The 13,271-nt window shown below is 35.0% G+C and overlaps 1 protein-coding gene and 1 pseudogene across 3 annotated transcripts; both read left to right on the top strand.

Moving 5' to 3' along the window:
* The first annotated feature begins 632 nt into the window (after positions 1-632).
* On the top strand, positions 633-5,387 carry LOC143564083 (transcription initiation factor IIF subunit alpha-like; annotated as a pseudogene). Its single transcript, XR_013140784.1, has 10 exons — positions 633-681; positions 790-975; positions 2,593-2,747; positions 2,931-3,076; positions 3,152-3,522; positions 3,640-3,755; positions 4,254-4,394; positions 4,473-4,700; positions 4,802-5,002; positions 5,073-5,387. The product of XR_013140784.1 is annotated as a transcription initiation factor IIF subunit alpha-like (transcript).
* A 1,060-nt stretch (positions 5,388-6,447) lies between these two features.
* On the top strand, positions 6,448-11,039 carry LOC143564082 (phosphatidate cytidylyltransferase 1-like). Of its 2 annotated transcripts, none has more exons than XM_077051467.1 (10): positions 6,448-6,534; positions 7,159-7,263; positions 7,341-7,585; positions 8,224-8,517; positions 8,591-8,747; positions 8,835-8,882; positions 9,611-9,814; positions 9,889-9,945; positions 10,030-10,113; positions 10,746-11,039. In XM_077051467.1, the coding sequence occupies exons 2-10, from the start codon at positions 7,198-7,200 to the stop codon at positions 10,833-10,835; spliced, it is 1,245 nt and encodes a 414-aa protein (XP_076907582.1). In that variant the 5' UTR covers positions 6,448-6,534; positions 7,159-7,197; the 3' UTR covers positions 10,836-11,039. The 2 variants fall into 2 exon arrangements, with proteins under 2 accessions (XP_076907582.1, XP_076907583.1); XM_077051468.1 differs by having other exon boundaries at positions 6,491-6,534; positions 7,188-7,263.
* Positions 11,040-13,271: the final 2,232 nt, after the last annotated feature.

Genomic DNA, 13,271 nt, shown 5'->3' with positions numbered 1-13,271 from the left:
TACCCGGTTAAAACCCGACCTGACCTTACCAGAAAACCTAGTCAAATACCTAATTATACCTGAAACCGATTTCTACCAAGTTTACAAGCCAAAAAAAAATACCAATCCCAATCTCAGTACCATATTGAAACTATCGACCCTTAGTAACGAATCTTAAACATAGAAATATGTGGACCGAAAGATTTGAATAGAGATACACAAAATACATGGTTTCAGATCTAACCCAGAACCAGTTTCTACCCGTACCCGACCCGATCTATGGGTGCAACATGACCTAATATTGAGCTTCTCCCCAGACCTGTACCCGAAACACGACCTGACTAGGACCCTCCCGAAACCGGTTTCACTTTTACCCGGTCAAAACTCGACCTCACCTGAAACCCGAAAAAACCCCGGAAAACCCAATCAAATACCCAATTATACACGGAACTGGTTCTCCTTGACCCGGTTTTAAATTTTGTTGACCATACCGGGTTCCGAGTCCTAAAAATACCCGATTTATATACCTCTAGTTATAAACAATAATTTAGATGGACCGGGCTCGTAAAACCGACTCGAATAATGTATAAAAACCCCTGCCCCCTCTCAAAGTAACCATTCCAAAACAAAACAAAATCACCCCATTCTCTAATTTGACCGTACCCTAAAACGCAAACTCCATTCTCCCTCAATAAAACCAAGGTTTAATTCAATTTAATTCAATTCAATTCAATTCGACTCTGGACTTGTTTCATTAGATTCAATTAATTGATTGAATACAGCTTTTGATTTTGCAGCAGGATTTAAGAGAGAGATATGTCTTCTTCTTCGTTCGATTTGATGTTGAATCCGTCGTGTGACGGTTGTAGATCGACGGTGGAATTGTACGGTAGCAATTGCAAACACATGACGCTTTGTGTCGCTTGTGGCAAGACCATGGCTGAGAGGAAGGACAGGTGCCGTGATTGTGGCGCCACCATCACTCGTCTCATTCGGGTCGGTTCGGTTTATTTTAATTAGGGTTTCACCTCATCAAAACATCCCCATTTAGTTGTTGCCACAAATATACGAGTTTTTGTTTAACGTACAAATTAAATTAACGTGTTAACGGTGAGATCCAAGTAGTGTAATTATAATATAGTGTAACTACAACATGGTGTAATTACACTATGTTGTATATATATAATTACACTACTTGATTCTCACAGTTAGAACGTTAATTTAATTCGTCCGTCCAGTTACATTTCTTTACATACATATGCTCGTATATTAAAAACTTACTCTAAATATTTTAATTTATTAGTATTTTGATATAGAGGGAAAGTTAACGTACAAATTAAATTAACGTGTTAACTGTGAGATCCAAGTAGTGTAATTATAGTATAGTGTAACTACAACATAGTGTAATTACACTATGTTGTGTATATATAATTACACTACTTGATTCTCACAGTTAGAATGTTAATTTCATTTGTAAGTTAACTTCCCCCCTATATCAAAATACTAATAAATAAAAACATTTAGAGTAAGTTTTTAATATACGAGCATATATATGTAAAGAAATGTAACCGGACGGACGTAAACAAATTATCCAGACATGTAAATGAACATTAATGAACAAACCTAAACGAACACATCTTCGTTTACACAATTACACAGCCTCTGTTCGTGTTCTTTTGTTATGCATACCGAACACAATTCTTTGTTCGTGTTTGTTTATATATTAAACGGACGAACATGAACGAGCTTCCCACCAATTCACAAACAGTTCATTTACAACCCTATTTGGATTACTGGGTTATGGTTTTAGAATCCACTTGTGAATCATATTGATTGTTACTCTAGAAGTCAGGGCCAGTGTCGATTGTCGGGTCTTCTTTTATATACTTCACTAACCAATCAGATATTTGAAATACATTGACTATGCAATCCAAAGCTATCAAATACTTGTTTAAGATCTTTGACACACTCTTCTTTCCTTTTGCGTCAACATCCATCAAGTTTTTTTCCACTATCAACTTTACTGTCACAAACGACTAGGTTAGTTAATGCTGGGGAGCTCATGGTTTTCACACACAGTAAAACATCATGTCATCTTCAATATGCACAATGCATCTGCAGTTAAGAGCACGGTTATAATACTTTAAATTGTTGTCATGCCCGATTCAACTTAAATTTTGACCAGTGACATGCTTCCTTTGAACCACGTAACAGCAAGTTAAATGTAGATAAACACAAGAACGTCTTCAGAATGAAACTCTAGGGTTTGCCAAAATTATAAGTGCATTGTCATCCTTGAGATTGATCTTCATGATGATCACATAAACATAATTTTGTGAGTCCAAAATAGGGCTTTTATAGAACTTGTCAGTTAACATCCTGAAAATGAAACGCGGACTTTTTATTTAGAATGAAAAAGAAACGTGTTTGTGATTAATTCTTGTGAGAAGCTTTGTATTTCATCATTGTAAGTTATCTTGCCTTTTACCAACTAAACCTTGGCACTCGATTGCTCTTAAGCCTTTTGATTGATATATGCTTGTCATTGTTTCTTCTCTCTCTCATTAGGTTTCGTGACATCATGTTCTTACGTGCTTGACTTGTATTGAATAGGAATACAATGTCCGGGCAAGTCCAGCCAGCGATAAGAATTACTTCATAGGAAGATTTGTGACTGGTTTACCAAGTTTCTCGAAGAAGAAAAATGACAGCAAGTGGTCTCTCCAGAAGAAGGATTACAAGGACGTCAAGTCACAGACACACTACGGGTATGTTTACTTGTACATTTTTCTTCTACTTTGTTGGTCCCTCAATTTTTTCTGCTGATTATAGTAGGGTTGCATATCTCATATCTGTGGATTTAGATGACTTAATGCATACAAAATGAGTTCTTGAACTGTATTGCTATTAATACTAAGGACTTCATTATTGTCATAATGCTACTTGTGTAGGAGAAATACAAGAACAAACCTTGGCTTTTGGAAGATGAAACCGGGCAATTTCAGTATCAGGGTGTACTTGAGGGTGCACAGACTGCAACATATTACCTTCTAATGCTACAGGGGAAGGAGTTTGTTGCAATCCCTGCTGGTTCATGGTATGCATAAGCATCATCTTAACATTTGCGTGTATGCACCTTAATAACAGACATGTATATTTCTTGTAATTGAAGGTACAACTTTAACAAAGTTGCACAATACAAGCAGCTTACGCTTGAGGAAGCTGAAGAAAAGATAAAAAACAGAAGGAAAACCGCAGATGGTTATCAGAGATGGATGATGAAAGCAGCAAACAATGGAGCTGCTGCTTTTGGTGAAGTTGAAAGGCCTGATGACAAGGAAAGTGGTGGGGCAGGCGGGAGAGGCCGTAAAAAGAATAACGCGGATGATGACGAGGCGAATGTGTCGGACCGGGAAGGAGAAGATGAAGATGAGGAGTCTGCACGGAAATCGAGACTTGGACTGAATAAGAGAGGTGGTGATGATGACGAAGAAGGTCCTAGAGGCGGTGATCTTGATTTTGATGATGATGATATTGAGAAGGGTAATAATCTCTTCATCTTTTTTGTTTGCGTCACTTTGAATATTCTAACCTTACTTCTACACATTTATTAGTAAAAAAGCTTATAAATGAAAACATGCTGCATCTTTGTTCCTGCAGGTGATGACTGGGAGCATGAGGAAATCTTCACAGATGACGATGAAGCTGTGGGTAATGATCCTGAGGAACGGGAAGATCTGGCCCCTGAAATCCCTGCTCCTCCAGAAATTAAGCAGGTTTGCTTTTAATCTATTTTCATTGACAAAAAACTGTTATATTGATTGGATGATTAAAAACTTTCGAGTGTGAGATTCCCAACATAAATTTGGATATGAAAAACCTTTACTAAACCAAAGACCAACTTATGAACAAAAGATCCTCACTTAAGCAATGTCATTTTATAGTGTATTAGACAGCCATGGATGTAAAAATTGTGCGGTGCCAGTTTTTCGCCAGTTGGTACCCCATCGACTAATCCTCAATTAATCTCTATATTCTCCAAGTCGCTCAAAATTGAAAATTCATATATAAAATTTGGTATGTTTTAATTTAAAAATTACATATAAATTTCCAATCCGGTTCATCCCTATTAACCTTGATTAATCGCTAGTCAGCACCCCCACCGCCCGACTAGCGCCTAGAGAGTTTCTCTAACACTGTTGACACTTGACCTCATGAGTGAATTATCCGAAGTTGGATCCAAACTTTACAGTTGTTTTATTAACTTGTTGCAGGATGACGACGATGAGGACGAAAATGAAGAAGAGGGGGGAGGACTGAGCCAATCTGGAAAGGAGTTGAAGAAGCTTCTCGGGAAAAATAGTGGGGTTGAATCTGATCCAGAACAAGATGACGATGATGACGATGATGATGATGTAACTTTCTTTTTCTTTTCTCTTTCAATTACTGAAATCCAATCATGTTATTGGTTTTTGTTACTTTGTATGGTATAGATTGAAGACGAAAGTTCCCCTGTTCTTGCACCAAAGGCTAATAATAATAGTAATGCGAAACGTCCTCTTAAAGAAGAACCTGTTGACAATAGCCCTTCAAAGCCAGCAACAGCAGCATCAGCTCGGGGAACCCCCTCTTCAAACAAGTCGGCGGCGGCTAAGGGAAAGAGGAAAAGCACCGAAGAGAACAAAGCAACAAATGGTGCAAAGAAAGTCAAAACAGAAACTGTATGTACCCGTTCTTTTCTAGTTCTACTGCACTTTGCAATTTGTATTATTATTATTATTATCATTATTATTATATGGTTTGTTGATGTTTTATGTTTCAGGATGTGAAAGCTGTAAAGGAGGAGCCTGGAAAGGCGGCGGCTAAAGGAGGTTCTTCTTCAAAAGCAGCAGCTGCAGCAGCACCATCTAATAATACCGGACCTGTCACAGAAGAAGAAATCACAGCAGTTCTTATGCACAAGGCACCTGTTACCACACAGGATCTTGTTGCTAAGTTTAAATCCCGCTTACGCACCAAAGAGGTAGTATTTTTATATATGTCAATAAGGAAAGAAGACTGTTTTAATATTAATTTTAAATTTGGTTTTGCAGGACAAGAATGCATTTGCGGATATTCTGAGGAGGATTTCCAAGATACAGAAGACCAATGGTCCCAACTATGTCGTGTTGAGGGACAAATGAGCCTTCCGTCTAATCTAAACCGAGTCGTTTTTATTAATTGTTGCAACACTTGACATCAACCAACTTCCTTTCCCTTTGCTAATGACTTGGTATACTTTATGTGGTGTGCAAAAATATAAGACAAAACATTTTGCAAAATGAATGTTAACAGCATGTAGTGTTATGTCTGCTAGTAAGTAGTAAGTAATACCTTCATTTCTTTTAAGGAAATTGGCATAAACTTCCAAATTTTAAGATGGTTTGTAGTTGATGGTGAATCAAGCTGTATGTATTACCTCATGTTCACTGTAAATAACAATCAGGCTGGATGTGGAACCCAAGGATGACACATGCCTACACCTGCATTCTTTTGTTTCGTTTATATATATTATAGATGAACGCACCTATCCCTATTATATCTTCTCCCAGCTTCTAGCTAACATTTTGATTGCTCAAAACAATCAATCATAAAGCAATGTTATTTCTAAACAAGATCCAAAGTTGATAATTTGAGGTAATGATAAATGTATTTATTAAATAAAATCAATGTATTCGTTTGAGAAAATCCAAAATAGACAGTCTTTTTGTTTAGAAACACAATATTATTAATGATAATAAAAAAAATTTTATTTAGTTTTATGATGTTGAACTAAAATGTAAATTATCTTTTATTGGTGCATTAATTTTGATATCAACGTCTACCATAAAACAATTATATGACAAATTAAAAGAATCTGTTTTACAAATGCTTGTATTTGATCCATCATAGATTCTATTACATATTGACAATTATATACAATTATTATATAATTTAAGTGAGAGGTAGAGTTGATATAAAAAAAACAAATTGTTCATTTATGAAAAGGTTTTGGTTAAGAAGCGTTAGATGCTTTGGCTAGTCTACTCATCATTTCATAGAAACTAGTTTATATCCTAATTTTAACTTAATTCCCAACACCAGCTGTTGGCCTGTTGTTCACTTACCAATACTAAGTTTATTTAAGTAATTAAGTAATTAAGTAGCTTGTGCTTTGAAACTAGCTCGAAAAAACTCATTTGTGAAACGAGCCAACTTGGCTTGGGTTGTTTATAAATCAAGCCAATCTCGATTCAGCTTACAAACCAATCCAAACATGAGCTGACACTAGCCAAACTATTACAAGCTAAGAAAACATTAAGGATTTAAATTGTAAATAGTTAAAAGTATTGGACTAGTGATGCATATTTTTCTTTATTATTATTATTCAAATCTATAATTATAATTTTAGTTTGTGAGCAGGCGAATATAGAGAGAGATATTATTATAATTATAATTATATACAACGTGTGTGAGTGTGTGCAAGTGAGTATCGAATATTGATTTGCCTGCTACTGATTCAGATTTGACTGCTAGGTCTGTTTTGCTTCTCTTGCTAATTCCAAATTTATGTTAAATCAATTTTATTATTATTATTATTATTATGATTATGATTATGTGTGTAACATGTAATTCATATTACAAGCTTATTTATTTTCAACGCTTAGGGTTTTAGATGACACTAGGGATTCACTCTGCATATATATGATAATTTATATATATTCTATTTCATTCAAAAAAAAGTAACTAGTGTTTGTTTAAATCGAAATACACTGCAAACAAGCAACACGTTGTGCATATTAACCCAACGTTCAGTGAACTGTTTGTGAACCGTTCATTTAATTAAACAGACGAACATAAACACATGTTTCGTTCGTTCATTTATGTTGGTGAACGTTCGTATATGTTCCTTCATTAATGTTTGTTTGTGCTCGTTTAAGTATGTACAGTTATGTTTGTTTATATTTTAAATGAATGAACATGAGCAGTTGAGCACAAATATTGTCCGATTAAGTGCTCATGTTCGTTTACAGGCCTAGTGCATATGTATTTGTTTTTGGATATGGTGTTTCTGTATATATATATATATATATATAGGGAGTTTCAAGTATGATTATAGCTTCAAACTCAAGAGTTGTTCTATTGCATTTTGTTGTTTAGGCTTGTTTTCGATTAATTACGCGTTGCAGCTGTGGGAGCATGATAAAGGAGACCGAAAGTACCACACATGCCGGACGGATTCGACGGCGTAAGGGTTCAACTGAGGTAATTGACAAGCATGTAACTGTATTTGAATAAAGAGAGTTGTAAGTTGATTGAGCTTTTTATCTGTTTAATACCAGATTCCAGCAGATGCTAATGGACAGCAGTTGCTGGTAAATGATCAAAATAAGTACAAGTCGATGATGATTCGTGCTTATTCAAGCGTGTGGATGATTGGTGGTTTTATATTTGTTGTCTACATGGGACATCTTTATATATGGGCGATGGTTGTCATTATTCAAATTTTCATGGCAAAAGAGTTATTCGGTCTGCTAAGAAAAGCGAACGAAGACAAACAACTCCCTGGATTTAAGCATTTAAATTGGTAAGGAAAATGGATTTTATTAGTTTGTGTTACAGGATGAATTAGGGGTGTGCACAAAACCGAAAAAACCGAATCGAAACCGAAAAACGAAAAAAACCGAACCACGAAAACCAAACCGAATTAGAAACCGACGGTTCGGTTTTGAACTTAACCATAATATCTTAACCGTAACCATTAAAACAAAATCTACCGACGACCATTTGTTTAGTTTTAACATATGGTTATTAACAAATATATTTGGTTGCTACATATGGTTAATAACTAATAATACTAGTACTTTTAGTTTTGATTTTAAATGTATCTTTTCTTAGCTTTTAATATTTGAAGCTGAAATATTCAATATTCTATTAATCATTAGGTTAAATAAAAAAAATCATGCCCAATTTTAATATCTTGGGTCAAGTGTTATTTTTTGCCCAAAATGTTTTGGCTTGATTAGCAAAACCGAAAAAACCGCATCCAAAACCGAACCGAACCAAACCAAAACCGAAAATCGAAAAATCGAAACCGAACGGTTGAAATCATATAACCGAAAGTTTGGTTTTTGGTTCGGTTTTAGTCAATAACCGCACCACCCACACCCCTAGGATGAATTGTTTAAAAATTGATGCAAGTAATAAAGCGAATGTTAATTTCAGGCATTTCTTCTTCACGGCGATGTTATTTGTATACGGTCGTATTCTTAGTCAACGGCTGGTCAATACCGTCACAACAGACAAGCTTTTATACAAAATTGTGGCCAACCTTATCAAATATCACATGGTCACCTGCTATTTCTTGTACATAGCGGGTTTTGTATGGTTCATTCTCTCGTTAAAGAAGAAGATGTACAAGTATCAGTTTGGGCAATATGCATGGACTCATATGATTCTTATTGTCGTGTTCACGCAGTCCTCTTTCACAGTAGCCAATATATTCGAAGGGATATTCTGGTAATTAACCAACATATTTCCTTACATTCATTAGTTTATGTTCACAAAGGTTTATGCTCAAAATGTAACACAGGTTTCTTCTTCCCGCATCACTGATTGTCATCAATGATATTGCTGCGTACATCTTCGGCTTCTTCTTTGGAAAAACACCGTTGATCAAGTTATCCCCGAAGAAGACATGGGAGGGGTTTATTGGAGCATCAGTTACAACGATTATATCTGCTTTCGTGGTATCTTTTTATTATCTTTTTCATACGTTAATATGTTATTATGATATGGATATGCAAAATGGTAACACGTTTTTTAATCATCTGTAGCTTGCTAACTTTTTGGGTCGCTTCCAGTGGTTAACATGCCCTAGAAAGGTTAATCATTTAACTAAAAAAAACCATCTTTGTATAATTTTGAGACATTTAGTTTAAGAATTGTGCTTGCACTGTAAGGGTGTGTGTGGTGCGGTCCGGTGCGGTTTTTTACTAAAACTGAACCGAAAACCAAACTTTCGGTTTTATGATTTTTTAAAACCGTTCGATCTCGGTTTTTTGGTTCATATTTAGGTTTTTGGGTTTCGGTTCGGTTTTGCTACTCGAGTCAAAACTTTTTGGGCCAAAAAAAAATAAGGTTGACCCAAGATATTTAAATTGGGCATGATATTTTTTTACTTTAAACTAATAATTAATAGAATATTGAATATTTGGACTTCAAATATTAAAAACTAATAAAAGATACATTTAAAATCAAAATTAAAACTAAAAAATACCAGTATTATTAGTTATTAACCATATGTAGAAACCAGATATATTTGTTATTAACCATGGTTAAAACTAAACAAATTGTCATCGGTAGATTTTGTTTTAATGATTACGGTTAAAATATTATGGATATTTTAATTTTTTTATTATTTCGGTGCGGTTCGGTTTTTTCGGTTCTTAACAATATATAAAACCGAACCAAAACCAATATTTCGGTTTTTGCTAACGTTCAAAACCGAACCGCTGGTTTCTAATTCGGTTTGGTTTTTTCACTTCGGTTTATCTGGGTTTTTCGATTTCGATTTGGTTTTTTCGGTTTTATGCACACCCATGCCTTGCAGGACCTATCAACCGGTTGGCTTCAATGTGACCCGGGCCCGCTTTTTACACCCGAGAGCTTTGCTTTACCTGGCTGGCTTCCGTGGAAAGAAGTACACGTTATGCCTGTGCAATGGCACGCATTGGGTCTTGGACTTTTCGCTTCAATTATTGCACCTTTTGGAGGCTTCTTTGCTAGTGGTTTTAAAAGAGCATTCAAGATCAAGGTGCGACATGTCTAGAGCTTATAAGCTTCGTGATGATTCATGCCACTAAGATTGTTTCATTGTGATTGTTGTAGGATTTTGGTGATAGTATTCCGGGACACGGTGGAATGACAGACCGAATGGATTGCCAGGTGAAATTTATAAACTTAATATGGTCAAAATCAGTATTTGTTTCGGGTGATTAGTTAGTTATTGACAACATGTGATGCATGCAGATGGTGATGGCTGTGTTTGCATACATTTACCACCAGTCGTTTATTGTGGCTCAAAGTGTATCGGTTGGGATGATATTCGACCAGGTACATATGCTATACCAAGTTTTGAAATTGTTCCAATCAGGTCACTCATAAAATCTTTTGTTTCAATCAGGTCACTCATAAAATCTTTTGTTTCAATCAGGTCATTAAAGTTTTCTTTTTGTTCTAATCCTAGATTTTTTTATCTGGATAGCAGGTTATGCAGTTTTTTTTTTATTTTTAAATAGTTTGACATTGCAAAATATTTTTTTTTAAATTGACAAAATTAGTAAAAATTGAGAAAAAAAAAATTAATTGTGAAAAAAAAACTTGCAAAAAAATAATAATAACAAGTTTTTTTTTTTTGCAATTTTTCAGATTTTTGTTCCCAACTTTCCAGATTTTTTTTACAATTTTTCGCAAAATAAAAATTACTTTTCTCAATTTTTAAAAAATATTTTGCAATGTCAAACTATTTAAAAAAAAACGTACATAATCTGCTATTCAGGAAAATATCGATGATTAGAACAAAAAGGAAACTTTAGTGACCTGATTGGAACAAAAGATTTCATGAGTGACCTGATTGGAACAATTTCAAAATTTGGTTACTATTCTATAGAGTATTCCCTAACAAATAAAAGCGAAAAGTAAAATGGGAATTTAAAACCCTGATTGCGCTTTAATATTTATTTCAGATTGTAATGAACCTGTCATACGAGGAGCAACGGGAATTGTACACAAAGATTGGTCAAATCATTAAAGATAGGCAGTTTGGTGAATCTTGAAGACGAATTTGTATTGTATTAGTCTTGCATACACACACGCGCGTGTATAGTATATAGAAGTAATATTTGTTGTTTGTTGTTCGTTGTGTCAACCCATCTCTCTTTTGTGTCATTTCAGGTTAGTACTCCCATAAACATTTGAAACTGATTAAAGAAGTATGTCACATTCAGGATGCTCAATTACATGACAAATTATATGACCAATATTATTCGTATTGGAGCATTGTAATTTGTTTTAGTATAATTATGTTATCAAGACGATAAAATGATTGTCGATTCGTTCATTTTCCATGCCAAGAGATACATAACACAAAACTCCGAAAGGGCATGATCAGGTTTTATGTTTGATCACATTCACACCTTGCTTTGAGCATATCAAAAATGAAAAATTGGATGGTAACTTGTACATGTTACCGATTATCCCAAGTGGAAGTGGTTGAGACCAGACTCAAAGTCTTCATTTTAAAAGGAAGAAATTTTGGGTTAAACTCTTCTTGTGACTAGGGATGTGCCAGTGCAACGATTCAGAACCGCGAGAACCGAACCGGAACCGGAACCGAAAATGAGTGAAAAATAGAACCGAAACCGGAACCTATTATAGTAAACCGGTTCGGTTCCAGAACCGCTAAATCCGGTTCTCGCTAATCGGTTCTGGCTAGAACCGGTTCTATCATTTATTTATCAAATTAGTTATGCAAACTTTGCAAATTGCAAAACAAGTTTATACAATTGTATGTCTTCTTTCACGGTAAAACTAATTTAGAATACAACATGAACATCCGTTATATTTTTTATTAAAACCTAAGTGTTGAAGTTAAATAAATCATTAGCAACGATAGATTAATGGAAGATCATATCATTTTATATTAAATTACCTTGATAGCTTAATTCAAAATTGATCATGGTTGCTAGTTCTTGAACGTAAAGAAAGAAGATTTGAATTAAAAAATATTCAATGGATGCCGGTTAATAAGTTACTCTATAAAAAATGGGGATTTGTAAAGTTATTTAAAATGTTTTGAATATTCCGGTTCTTCGATTCCAAAGTCTAGAACCGCCGGTTATACCCAGAACCGAACCGGGAACCGTTTAATGAAAATTATGAGAACCGAGAACCGAACCGGTACACACATTAGCGGTTCTGAGGCACCGGTTCGGTTCCGGTTCCTAGGTTCTGACGGTCCCGAACCGTATTTTGCTCACCCCTACTTGTGACAATAATAATAACAATAATATGGTTTTAGTCTTTTGGCCAAATCTACGGTTTTAGCCCAATAGTTTCAAATTTATGATTTTCGTTTCTGTGGTTTCATTTCACTTGCAATTAAACTCGAAATTCATTAACCCCTTTAAGTCTGGTCGTGAAACCCGTCAGTGTGCCCCTCACATGAGGGACATTTTTGTCTATTTTCTCCCCAAATAAACCACAGTCGTAATTCGCAACCCCCCCTCCTCCCCCCTCACGTGAGGGGCTATGGTGTATTTGGGAGAAAAATGACAAAATTGCCTCTCACATGAGAGATACGCTGACGGGTTTAACGACTAGACTTAACGGGGTTAATGAATTCGGTTTTAATTGTAAGTGAAATGAAACCATATGGATGAAAAACGCAAATTTGAAACTACTTGACTAAATCCGCAGATTTTGACAAAACACAGGGACAAAAACCGCAGTTTCTCCTAATAATAATAATATAATAATAATAAATTGGGGATTTCAGTATGAGCCTGAGAGTTTTCTCATCTATAATGGGTTTTCTCCTGAAAATAAAATAGAGATAATCGTGTAGGTGAGTTAGTAATGGTCGTTAAAAAAAAACGTACACTTGAGAAATAAAATAAAACATATTTGTCGGAAGCAATAAATGGTAAACTTTTGAAGAGGAGGCAAGTGGATGGTAAACATATATTAACGGAAAACGAAGAATGAAGATTAGTTAGTTACTTCTCCATCCCATCCATTTCCATTCACTTATTTTGTTTCAAACTTTGTTCATCAAAACATCAACTTCTTCTGCCTAATAATATATAAACGTATAACATATGTTTCTCTTATTCATCCTACATTAATATATTGTTGATTGTCATGTTTACAATGATTAAAATGTGTATGTTTTGGACTAGATTTTGATCATCATCATTGTTAAATGAAATGGGAAAGCACGTGCGGTCGCATTCGTCTAAAGTTTCCTTACAAAATAATGGTAATTCCGGATGCGTGAATAAAATACTCGATGCGCTTAATCGTCGCCACCGATGGCAGAATGTAAAACTGCTGCCTAATAAGAGACATGGTTCCGGAAAGCATGCGATAGATGGTTCCGGAAAGCATGGTATAGGTATCCATTGTTTCATTTCAACTTATTATTATGAAAACTCTTTTCCTGGACAAAGTTATATGATTTTAAGAATTTAGTAGATGGCGGGCCCAGCGAA

This window comes from Bidens hawaiensis, unplaced genomic scaffold, assembly GCF_021521415.1.
Source record: "Bidens hawaiensis isolate Kalapana, Puna unplaced genomic scaffold, B.hawaiensis_p1.1 tig00021713_1, whole genome shotgun sequence".
Taxonomy (NCBI): Eukaryota; Viridiplantae; Streptophyta; class Magnoliopsida; order Asterales; family Asteraceae; genus Bidens; species Bidens hawaiensis.
The sequence above is the reverse complement of the archived record's forward strand: the minus strand, read 5'-3'. Positions and strand labels throughout refer to the sequence as shown.